General features: G+C 36.7%; 2 protein-coding genes and 1 long non-coding RNA gene across 4 annotated transcripts in view; 1 reads left to right on the top strand and 2 right to left on the bottom strand.

Moving 5' to 3' along the window:
* The window catches only part of LOC129807473 (inositol polyphosphate-4-phosphatase type I A), a 32,134-nt gene extending 30,609 nt beyond the window's left edge, over positions 1 to 1,525 (bottom strand). The window contains exons 1-3 of one of the 2 annotated variants that reach the window (XM_055856763.1): positions 1,336 to 1,507; positions 1,072 to 1,209; positions 559 to 639 (exon numbers count right to left, since the gene is read on the bottom strand). In XM_055856763.1, coding sequence (XP_055712738.1) covers positions 559 to 639; positions 1,072 to 1,186 — 196 coding nt within the window. In that variant the 5' untranslated portion in view covers positions 1,187 to 1,209; positions 1,336 to 1,507. Of the gene's footprint in view, positions 1 to 558; positions 640 to 1,071; positions 1,210 to 1,335 lie in introns of both variants that reach the window. The other variant, XM_055856764.1, reaches the window with a different exon arrangement.
* A 4,361-nt stretch (positions 1,526 to 5,886) lies between these two features.
* On the top strand, positions 5,887 to 8,477 carry LOC129807476 (ATP-binding cassette sub-family F member 3). The gene is made up of 2 exons (XM_055856768.1): positions 5,887 to 6,059; positions 6,148 to 8,477. Exon 2 carries the CDS (start codon positions 6,252 to 6,254, stop codon positions 8,376 to 8,378), a length of 2,127 nt encoding a protein of 708 aa, XP_055712743.1. The 5' UTR covers positions 5,887 to 6,059; positions 6,148 to 6,251; the 3' UTR covers positions 8,379 to 8,477.
* On the bottom strand, positions 8,465 to 9,129 carry LOC129807483 (uncharacterized). The gene is made up of 2 exons (XR_008752286.1): positions 9,041 to 9,129; positions 8,465 to 8,976 (listed from the first exon to the last, which is right to left on the bottom strand). It is a non-coding gene; the product is annotated as an uncharacterized LOC129807483 (long non-coding RNA).
* Between the last annotated feature and the right edge of the window lie 3,527 nt (positions 9,130 to 12,656).

Here is a 12,656-nt window from a genome sequence, read left to right as displayed (position 1 = left end):
TTTAAAAATTCGCCATTTTTGAGCTTAAATATTTAATACATAGCAAATAGCTAGAAACTTGCAAAAAATATTCTATATTCCTTCAACATTCTACTTTACAATTATGTACATACATAAGAAAAAAAATAATTTTAGATAGTCAGGAAAAATTATTTTCTTTATGGGACACCGGTGTTCCAATCGTCCTTAAAGGGTTAACAAGACGTTTTTTCAGAGTAGGCTGAATGAAGACCGTTTACCGTTTGAAGAGTCGACTAGAGTAGTATGAAATAAAATCAACTCCCTTATCAATTTGTTGCCTTGTGTACGTTAAATCAATTTTATCTCTATTTTTTTATATTATAATAGCGATCATGAGATAATGTTGGTTAACATAAGAATCACTGCCACCAAAAGCTCTTCAACGCTTACCACAACATAGTGAATTAATTTGTGAATGTGTGAGCAAAATTTCTGATGTTAGAAAGCGGTGTTACTGAAGAAAAAAATGATAAAGAAAAGAAGGAAAATAATAACAAGAAAAAAAAACAAATTTTGTGGGGAGAAAAATGTTCCAACCTTTGCCGGTGCCACCTATACAACTTAAACTCTTTCGTCTCTTCCATGAACCACGCTGCCCTGATCCACTTTCCCGATCCCCTGTTGATATTTGAGGCTTCGTTCAATTCAATTGGGCAATAAAATAAACGGGTAAACAATAAAATATGAAAGGGAAGAGATGAAATTATTAAAACAAAAACAATAAATATAGGGAAACATAAAATGCAAAATGCCAATGAAAAGGTTAATCTTGGACAGAAGACACATGATTCGCGATTGGATTAATTTTAGCAGGACACATCATTTCCGTCCTATTTACAATCAATATATTCGTGTACGTAGAGAATAAGTGTTGTGTAAATAGGATTTATGATTTCATGTGCAAATAATGACTCTCTGGGGAGACATTCTTCATGTTGGAAGATTAGTCACGATATCGTCCAGGTATTCTTTAATATCCAAAGTTTCTAAGAGGGTACACCAAGTTCAGGATGGGGGAGAGAGAATATCATTTTTGGGGCGAAGTACTACCTTCTGTACGTCGGAAGAAGCCCTCCCTGTCCGTGAACCAGACCAATCCTTCTTTCTCGAATTTATTGCTTGGTTGTGTGGCTAATGTGGCCAGTTCGAGTTTGTTGAACCGCATCGTCTACTCACTTGGCACTGTCTCTGCAATTTTAACAAATTATTTTCCAAAATTATAGCCAGTGAATCTATTGATTTTATCTCAATGAGAGTGGGTTGCAAAAAAGTAGGACAAGCTGCAAGATGCTTCTCTTTTGTTTATATAATTACCATGAATTCTACAGAAAATTTCCACAATCAGTTTCTATACTACACTCACATAACATTAATTTTATATTTTGAATATTTTTTGCAAAATTGTAAAGCACTTTATTGCATATTCTTGTTTTTCTTAGAACACTCCCTGAAACGCCTCAAAAAAAAAAAACTCTCACGTCTACTGACAGCAGCAGACGTCAGCTGCTTGGATTATTTTGTGGCGAGGCGATGCGTGTGAGATTTTTTTCGAAATTGCTTTGGAAAATACACTGAAAAAAATCAGAATTGAAAAAACTTAAAGCTAAATTTTGTAAAATTTCGTTATTACGTTCGTTTCGTTTTATTAAATTTCGTTATAATGACAAATTATTATGTTAAATAATTTATGAGATTTTCGATTAATTATGGCTCCGATACACGTAGTACCCGTAGAAGTACACTTCACCTTTTAGATCAGAAAAATTTCATGAAAATAAAAATTTACATCCTTGTCTTTCTCGCCCATTTTGCATGTCTTTCTCATTATATTTCGCACTCTAAATTCGATTGAGCTAAATTGAATTTGTTATGATGTTTAAAATAAAACGAAGAGGGTGCGAAAGATGAACAATCAAAGATAAAATATTTCAAGAGAATTACAAAAAATAGTTTACTTAATTTAAAGTATAAGGGAAATGTACCAGGGATCATCAGTGTACCTCGGATCGGAAAGTTGTCCCGCGTATCGGAACCATCGGTACTCACCACGGCCACTTATCGTAAGTTAAATCAGCATTTGTCGTAATTTCCTTTTGACAACTTTTCAGGAGACGATATTTTCAGTTCAGCTTTATTTTTCTTAAAAATGAGCCCCGAGTGCGATACTTTTGAGTCAAAATGACAAAAGTGGCACTAATAAACTGTAGGTTAACTCAAGATAATCTTTATAAAATTATTTTAAAGGTGAGATATTGAGATATATGTTAGAAGAAACACAATAATATTTTATCGTAAATTCCCATTTACACGTAACTTCCAATATACAGTAGACTCTCGCTAATTCGGCTCTTTTAACTTCGGGCTACTTTTTAATTCGGGCGGCAGTTTATATTTAAAATATTTTGTAGGTTATGTTTGTATTTATGTATGACTCTCTCAAATTCGGGCATATGGGACCGAAACGTCAACCGAAGTACAGAGAAATTCGGGCATGAAGTTTGAATTTCAACGTTTTTTTTTGGTTATGTACACGTACTTATGTGTGTAAAGCAAAACAGAATTCTTTTCCAGCTTTAACTTTCAGTACATTTCAATTAAAACACAATGGTATCTTTGATCGATTCTTTATTTCATATTTATAGATTGTATGTATTCGCAATGAACTTCATATAGATACATTATCTGCGCACATTCTTCAATGCTCTCGGATTTTTAGATTTTCCAATCACGAAAAGTGGAATTTTATGTGTTCCACTAGCGTTTGCACAAGCTAGAATAGTGTAGTGATCCTCTCCTTCCTTACTCTGTTTAAATCCGGAAGCACTTCTTTGAGTTCAGGCTGCAAGGGTTTTGTTTGGCAATTTATTGAAGTTCAGACCCGTCTCATCGGCATTGTAGATCTGGTGATATCCAAGATTCTCACTTTCAATGACTTCTTGGAGGTGTTTATAAAATGTTGGTAACATCTCTTCCCTGGAAGACAAAGCTTCTCCGCAGACTGTTAGCTGCTTCACTTCGTGCTCTTTCTTCCATCTAGTAAGCCACCCGGAACTTGCAGAGAAGTTGGCAGGACCATCCTCGAAAACTTCATGGAACTGGAGTGCTTTGGCTTGAAGAAGAGCACCGGAAACTGATACTCCTACAATATAGGTAGCATAATTTTTATTAGTGAACGTTGATTTGTCAGTAGAAATACATACCTCTCTCCCTCATGTGCTCAAACCAAATAAAGAGTGTTTCGGATGTTTGAGGAGTCAATCCTGGCCGCATTGACATTGAATCATTGTTCTTAGCATTGCTGTTAACGCTCTAACGGTCTAACGGGTAAGACCGCCTCCAGGCGGTCTTCACTAAAATCACATTTACAACGACAATAAAGATTTTATTTACTTAAAAGTGCTATACTGTCCTTGGTAATAGTCTTATAAACATCTCTTGAAAGTTTGAACACTCTTCGTTTTATTGCTATTTCCAGTTTTGTGTGACGGTCAGAGAAAAAGCAACAAAAAAATATTTGTGCAAAAAAACTCATTTCCAATTTCCATAAAAATACAGATTTAAAGTTATCTGACTAAAAAAAATTTATTTTTTACTGAAAGATATGTCATTCTACTTTGTATATTTTATTTAAAAAATTTGAAAAAACCAAAAATGTGAATTTTAGAAGCAAAAAGAGTTTCAAAAAATTTTTATATTTTCTCACCTAGCGCCTAAACTAAAAGAGATAATGACGAATGGATGGTTTTTTCGACTTTATTGGATCATAATTATCCTATAAGACATTGTTTTAGAACTTTTTTCGCATATTAAAGAAAACACCGTTAGAGGGTTAACATAGTTTTTCAAGCGCTCCTCTTTGTTGCACCCAATCCAGCACAGTCTGTTTTCCAACGCCGTAAGATGCACCCACATCTCTAACACTCTCTCCGTTTTTCACTAGCTCAATTGCTCTTAACTTATCTTGAATTTTAGTGGTCGTGTATTTGCGTTTCATAGTGAATCCCAAAAATGAGAACCACAACACTTTGGAAAAATTACAGCAAACTTGACCCAAAGTTCTTCTATTTCCTCCCCATTTATGATTTGAAACGCACTTCATAATTATTTAAATTCTTGCTGCGTTTGGATTTAATGTACATTACATGGGATTTCCAGTTTAGTTTATTATTAAAGTATACTCTTAAAAATTTATGCGATTCTTTATAATCAATAGACTTGTCGTAAATAGTTAAACAAGGATTTTCACTAAACTTTCTTTTTCTATGAAAATGTACTGCTTCTGTTTTGCTGGGAGAAAATAATAAAAGAAATTAAAGCTTTATTCTGTAAAATAAGCAGTGTCTTTAAATTTTCTGCGTTACAAAATGGTATACATTCAGGCGTATTTCAAAAATGATTTCATAAATCGTCAGTTAAATCAGCATTTATCGTAACTTCATTTAGCGTAATTCAACAGCGTAATTTTGTTTATTAAACGCACTTGTGAAAAGAAACTTTTATAAGCCCAATAAAAATTATTTTATACAAAAATTATCGTAAGTGCCCTTAATTAAGAAAAATTTATCAGAATTTGTCGTAACTTCCATTTTTGGGGAAGTTACGACAAATTTCCATACAAATTTTTCAGTAATCAGCATTTGCCGTAACTTCTTTTGCTTACTTGCGTGGCTTGTAATTTGCAGTAAAATTGCAATATTTCTCAATAAAACGTTTACAAACTCTTCCAAATATCGAAAGACAATGCGAATAGTGTAATATGAAATCATTTTAATTCAATATTTGAGAGAAAAAAGTGAGAAAAAATCCCTACCCATCTGTCATTAATTCAAAACAAAACAAGCGACGTGGCGCACAAAATTTATTCAATAAAACTTATTAAATAAAAGCTTTTAGGGATAGGAATAACAGTAGATAAGAATTTAATTAATTAATTTAGTCAAATAAAGGCGCTTACTATCACTAGAATAATTCAAATTGATATAATGCATTTTAGAAAATTGTCGTAACTTTCAGAATCTCCATACATTGGATGTTACGGCTTTACAAACGATGGAAGTTACGATAAAATATTATTGTCTTTCTTCTAACATATTTATCAATATTGCAGCTTTTAAATAATTTTATAAGGATTTTCTCGAGTTACAGTAGAGTCTTCTAAATTCGAACGCTCGGGGGGTATTTTTGACATTTCTCACCTCCCAAATTCGAACGATTTTTTCAAAACTAACGAAATTTGTGTGAGATTAAATTGTACTTTGAATCAAATTGCCGTACTTTCTCGCAAGTCTTAGTGGTAACATACTTCCTTTTCATTTTACACGACCATAATGTATGTAAACATTCAGGAAGAAGCACATAAATATGATTTTCATTCACCTAGAATACGAACTTTCTAACATAACCTCACAATTGACGTTTTGAATCCAAACGGCGTTCGAATTTGAGAGATTCAGATTTGAGAGACTCTACTGTAACTTACAGTTTATTAGTGCCACTTTTATTATTTTGACTCAAAAGTATCGCATTCGGGGCTCATTTTTAAGAAAAATAATATTGAACTGAAAATTTCGTCTCCTGAAAAGTTGTCAAAAGGAAGTTACGACAAATGCTGATTTAACTGACGAAATTGACTATGGTAGGCAAATTTGCATAATGTGCATAATTCCGTCAGGAGCATAATCCCGAAGAACTTAATGCAGGGACTGAGCGTATTTCATATTTTTGGAAGATTGGAACATTTCTTTGGGAACCAAAAACCCAATTGTTTCATGTCGTTCATAGTCCCAAAGGTCCCAAACCTCATATAAAACCCGCCCAAACCTCTAAAAAAAATTACAGTGTTTTAACGATTAATTTGAAAAGTTTAGTAAATTTGTCATCGTGGCATGTTTACAGTTTGGTGAGAAATTTGTAGGAAAAGGAGTGAATTTTATGTGGATTTTAGTGTAAAATTTAGAACTTTTATAGCCTGTATTGCTGTATTTATTAGATACCAATAGATTCCTCATATTTATTTACACATCTGTATGCTAAGAGCGGTGAGTTGAGTTAAATAAATCTCTGCGTAAAAAAATGTGCTTTTTGGTGTTGCTAATGAAAATGTCATTGATCTTGTCCATTTTTCAGGAACATTTTCCTCAACATTAAACGTGTGATAAGTGTAGTATGATTGATTATCTCTGGTCCATCTAAAGATCAATTTCACAATAGCGAGAAATCCAGTTTTGAAGATGGGAAGCTATAAGGAAATACTTTGTCAGAGGTTCCCCCTTATTGATTCTGTGGTAATTCAATACATTGAGGAAGTTATGGAGGGCAGCAATGATGATTTCTTCACTGGGAATGATGTGTACGATGCTGTGGGTGAGGTGCTGCATGAGATTGCCCGAGAGAAATCCGAAGAGGATATCAGGGAGATCTGTCAGTTGCTGTATAACAAAGTGTCACTGTCTGGCAATGCCTACCAAGGTAGTCAGAAAAAGATTTTGGATGCTCCAGTGCAGTTGGAAGAGATGGCAAATCGTGACATTGACACAATGAAGGATATCAATAGTATCTGGGTGATTGGAAAAGGGGCGGGGAATACGAAAGTCGATGCTAAGAAGCTGGAAAAGGCTGAGGCCAAGTTGCAGCAGAAGCAGGAAAAGCGGCAGGATGTTAAGCCAGCAAAACCACCTCCTGTGCAACTTATGACAGCTTCGGCATCCCAAATGATCAGTAAGAAGGATAACAAGATGCAGGCCAAAGGTGTGGGCAGGAGTATGGACTTTAAGATTGAGAACTTTGACATTAGCTTCGGGGACAAGGTGCTGCTGAGGAATGCTGACCTCAATCTGGCTGGAGGACGGCGTTATGGTTTGGTGGGACGCAATGGTCTGGGTAAAACCACATTGCTGCGAATGATCTCCAGTTCACAGCTTCAGATTCCGCCGCATATTACGGTGCTGCATGTGGAACAGGAAGTTGTGGGAGATGACACAATTGCACTGGACAGTGTCCTGGAACAGGACACCGTACGGTCGAATCTACTGCGAAGGGAGAAGGAATTGCTTTTGGGGGATCAGGAAGGAGGTGCTACGGAAGAATTGGCAGATATCTATCGACAATTGCAAGAGATTGAGGCAGATAAAGCACCGGCTAAGGCATCAGTGATCCTCAGTGGTTTGGGCTTCACGAAGGAGATGCAGAGTGCAGCCACGAGGACATTTTCTGGTGGCTGGAGGATGCGTCTGGCACTGGCCAGGGCACTTTTTTCAACACCAGATCTGCTGTTGCTCGATGAACCGACAAATATGTTGGACATCAAAGCCATCATCTGGTTGGAGAATTATCTGCAAACATGGCCAAATACCCTGATTGTTGTCTCACACGATCGCAATTTCCTGGACACGGTGCCCACGGACATTCTCTATTTGCACAGTCAGCGAATTGATCACTACAAAGGTAACTATGAGCAGTTCGAGAAGACAAAGACGGAGAAGTATAAGGCCCAGAAGCGTGAATATGATGCCCAGATGGCCAATAGGGCTCATGTGCAGGAATTCATTGATCGCTTCCGGTACAATGCCAATCGAGCCGCCAGTGTACAGTCCAAGATTAAGATGCTGGAGAAATTGCCGGAATTGCAGCCGGTTGAGAAGGAACCTGAGACAATTATCAAATTGCCAGATGTTGAACCCCTCAATCCACCAATTCTGATGGTGACCGATGTAGCCTTCGCCTATGAGCAGGATAGTATCAAACGGCCCATTTTCCGGTGTCTCAATCTCAATGCCAATCTCCAGTCCCGGATATGCATTGTGGGGGAAAATGGAGCCGGCAAGACTACTCTCCTGAAAATTATCATTGGAACACTGGATCCGACATCGGGCATTGTCTTTACCAATCGTAATCTCAAATTTGGCTATTTTTCTCAGCACCATGTGGATCAGTTGGATATGAATCTGTGCTGCGTTGAGGTGCTGCAGAAGGACTTTCCGGGGAAGGCCATTGAGGAATATCGTCGACAATTGGGCAGTTTTGGAATTTCCGGTGATCTGGCCCTTCAATCTGTGGCAAGTTTGTCCGGTGGACAGAAATCCCGTGTGGCTTTTGCCAAGATCTGCATGGCCAATCCCAATTTTCTCATTCTCGATGAACCCACCAATCATTTGGACATTGAAACCATCGATGCCCTGGGCAAGGCACTAAATATATTCCAGGGAGGCGTTATTCTTGTCTCTCACGATGCCCGCTTGATTAAAATGGTGTCCAGGGAGCTGTGGGTGTGCGGAGATCAGGATGTCAAGACAGTCGAAGGGGGCTTCGATGAGTACAGAAAAATTGTGCTGAAGGAACTCGAAGCAGCTGCCAGTTAAATCCCGCAAAAGGGGATGTAAATAAATTTTGATCAAATTGTCTATAAAACTGAGAGAGATAACTTTTTGCATTAAAAAGTCTCGTAATTATTAGGAAAATATTTTATTATACTGAATATATTTTCTGAACACCACTTTTCCGTAGATTAACCTTCAGATTGAGGGCCTTGCCGGGTAGCAATTTGCCCCTCATTCGTCACAAGAATCACCCAGATAGAGATTGTCCAATGTAGAATATCTCCAGTAGCTCCAAAAATACCCGTAATTACTTCAAGGCTTTCTCCAAGGCAGCAACTAGATTTTCTGCCTCGGGGAATTTTTCCTTCCGGGGAGGGCCTTTTTTCACACCTGTCCACACATTCACCCCTTTTCCATCAGATTTGGATTTCCTCACAAAAATTTCAAATGAACCCCGAACTCCAGTAACAATTTCCTGCTCCAGCTTGAGATCTGACAAGAGGGTACACAAATTAGTGAAAATTTGGTTAGCCCTCGTCCTGAATACGCGTCAAGAAGAGCAGATTTCAAAGCGGATGATGCCATCGCAGTCAGTGGCCTTGGATTCCTCTTTTTTGACCTTTTTCGGAGAATCCTCTGTCTGAAAGATGAAGGGATTTTGCTGTTACACAAATTTCACTACCATATGTAATTTTAAGATTTACCTTGGATTTCGCAGGGGCTTTTCTCTTCTTGGGAGGCATTTTCTCAGAAAAATCAAGCAACACTTTTTGCGCGCATGCAATGTGACAACAAAAACTCGTGATAAGATAAAAATATTTGAGCAATTCCAAAAGAGAGGGCTCTGTAGCAGCAAATTTAAAATTCAAAAAATATGTGACGGTTGTTGATTAACAACATTAAGGGGCAACTAAATAGCATTTATTTTGTACAATATTGTCGTGGAACATCTTTGAAATCATTAATAAATTGATCCTCATTTAAACAAAATTCTCTTAGAGCTCTCCTCCAGAATCACGTATAATGACAATGATACTTCTCAAAATTCATTTTAAAAAAATAATATTGTTTTAGGCAAGACAGGTCATGGCAGAAAAAGAAACTAAAAACAACATGAAAAGGTCACTTTTAAATTAAGACAGAGGAAAAGTGTAAAATAATGGTCTTCGATAAAGTTATAGAAAATGAATTTTCTACAAAATGAATATCAATTGGATATTTATTTTACTTATTCAGTGGCGGATAAGGGACTCCTCAGCAACTCTCTTAACTCTTTCGCGTCATTGGGCTCATCTATATGACCCGGGGAAAAAACAATTTTTATTTGACTATTTACATTAATTGAAATCTATCGGTTTGTGCACGATATCATAATAGAAGGATGTAAGTTCTTGGCTAATTTTCTCAAGACTCCAGATATTCAGGAAAAGAAAATATTTGAGATAAAAAATCACTAATTTCGAACTTTGTGAAATGACTTTTTTTCAAAATTTTTTATATTCATTTATTTTTTTCACCAAAAAGTTCTTTAGAAACACAAAATAGAATATCCAAAGATTGTATATTGCATATTTTGATATAATAAATTACTCTCAATTTTCCAGAAAAGCGTGTAGAATTTTCCGGGTCATATATGACCCTATTGTCGGCAAGGGTAACAGTGTTTTCGTCCCTAACCTATAGCGAAATGTAGTTGGGACATTGTTTTTCTTTGTTTGGTGGGACATCTTGCTCCTGGACATTTCATCTTATATCTGATGAATTATAACATATTTTGCAATATTTTAGAGTATTCTGCAAGCGTCTCATATTGTGCAATTGTATTGTGTGTGAATAAATATGTGGATAAGTTTATTTTTGCCAAATACCACTCAAAATATTGTGACAGTGACTGTTCAAGGGATTACCAGGAAGATTCCTTGAACACCAGGAGTACAGTGTTCATTAATTAATAACTTCAAGCAAAAAAACTCTTAAAAAGCCCGTGATATAGATTTTGAAAATGGTATGTACACTTCCCTTGAGGACAATAGGGTCATATATGACCCGTGGTTTTCCAAGTTTTCACGCAATGGAAAATTTTTCCCCCCTTTAAACTATTATATTTGATCATAAAGCATTAGGAAAAACTCAATTTTACATGAATTCATCTGCTGAATAAAAGTGTGACGCGAAAGAGTTAAATGTTTTATGTCTTTTTGTAGCTCATAAGACAATTAATTTCATCCATTTGACCTTCTTTAAAAATAAAATATTTTCATCACCGAGTGATTTCACTCATTCAAATTCTTCTCAGTTCAACACTATTAAGGGGTTACGTGGGTCAAAAACGACAAAAAACACAGTAATTTTTATCTAATTTCTATCAACATAAAAAAAAATGAATTCAAGCTCTTATGCCCAACGCACAATAACTTTTGTTTGTAAACATGTTTTTGACATTTTAATGAGAGTGAGTGAGATCTAGATCTAGCCATCTCCCTCATTCCTATAGAAAATTTTGAAAACATGTTTACAAACCAAGGGGGAGATATTTGCGTAAAAATGTGTACACCACTTCCAGGTACTTCCACGATTTGTATGGAAGAGGCCTTCGCACTTCCAAAACTTCGCAACACTCTCGAAAATGTTGCAATACTTCCAGCAGTTCCTGCGCTTCATGCACTTCTCATAGTTAGAAATTAATAATTTATTTAATCTGGATGAAAAATTCGACCAGGACAATTTAAAAAAAAAACTCAAAAAAATATTAGGTGAGATTCTTAACAATCTCACCTACTATAATCCTAACAAAATTTCATGTCGTCCGATCGACCTCAAATTTGGCCAAAATGTGTTTCGCCACTTCCTGATTCCGAATATATATGTGGCTAAGTTAGTTCCCGGCCGGCCGGCCGGCCGGCCGGCCGCTCTTTGGAGCTTAATAGCTCCTAAACTAAAAAAGATATCGACTTGCGGTTTTCGGCAAAGGTTATATATCGGGTGAAAATTGCAACTTGGTGCATAGACCCCCCACCCCCCACCCCTCCTTCCGCCATTTTGAAGACCCCCCTTTTTTTGTTTTCTCAATAGCTCCGCCCCTATGGCATTCAGCGGACTCAAATTTTAGTATGTTATAGCTGGGCCTTAGAGCTTTCCATCAATACCAAACTTAAGGTCCCCCGACCCCCCTGACCCGAGCTATAAGGGTCTAAAAAAAAATTTCTTAAAATGGCCATTACTCCGGTTCTAATTGTCAGAATTTAAAAAGTGAGGGCTTTTTGGAAAGCTCTCGTGAAATGCCACTTCCCCTTCTTACATCGCAAGTTCATAAAACCACCGCTAGGGGAGCTTTTTTTAAAAAGAAAATTTTTAAATCTTAAAAGTTAAATAACTCAAAAATTCCTTATGCAATCGGGCTGAAAATTTAGTATGCTGTAGCCGTTGATTATACCTATCAAACAAAAAAAACCTTAAGTCGATCCATAACCCCTGACCCGAGCTATAAGGGGTCAAAGTTCGAACATTGACCGGCCTCTATCTCCGGTTCTAATTAACATAGCGACATAAATTTTACCTTTTTGGTTTCGTCTCGATGAGCACTTTCAGATGGAAGTTCAAAAAGTCACCACAGGTGGCGCTGTGATAGCGTCAAAATTCATCGAAATTCAAAGTCACTTTTCTCAAAAACGGCATTATGCAAGTTAATGAAATTTTAGTATGTTGTAGTCCAGTCTAGGACGTTTCCAAAATGGTGCGTATGCGCGCTGTGGTTTCAATAGAACCGGAGATATGAGGGGTCAAAATTCACGAAATTCAAAAAATCATATCTCCGGTTCTATGTGACCGATTTTGATGAATGAGGGCTTAAACGAAAGATCTCACCAAATGCTACAACTTTCTAGAATATTTGAACTTCGTGGGACCAACACCAGGGGCGCCACAGTCGAAAAACCAATTTCAATATCACATAACCTCAATTATCTCGACTGTCGCTGAACCGATTTTGATGATTACTTCAACATAATTGTAGAGCACATTTGTCTCTACATTTCGTCCATACATCATTTTCCGGTCAGACTACGCTATCACTCCGATTTTGCCGTTTAAGTGTGAAAAAATTGATTTTTCCAATAATAACGCTTTGAAATCACTCAGATGCCAATTTGACTGCCTCTACTCCACCGAGACACTTAAAATAGGGGTTTAAATGGAAAGTCCCGCAAAATACAACAATTCTTTGATATAGTTGAAGTTCAACAAATGACTACTTGGGGAACTCTGGATGAAAAAACGAGTTAAGAAACAAAAAACCTCGCTTATCTTGGCTTCTGAGTAATC

This window comes from Phlebotomus papatasi, chromosome 3 (genome assembly GCF_024763615.1).
Source record: "Phlebotomus papatasi isolate M1 chromosome 3, Ppap_2.1, whole genome shotgun sequence".
Lineage (NCBI taxonomy): Eukaryota > Metazoa > Arthropoda > Insecta > Diptera > Psychodidae > Phlebotomus > Phlebotomus papatasi.
The sequence above is the reverse complement of the archived record's forward strand: the minus strand, read 5'-3'. Positions and strand labels throughout refer to the sequence as shown.

Coding starts and splice junctions, on each gene's coding strand:
- LOC129807476 (XM_055856768.1), top strand. CDS start 6,252: ATGGGAAGCTATAAGGAAATACTTTGTCAGAGGTTCCCCCTTATTGAT.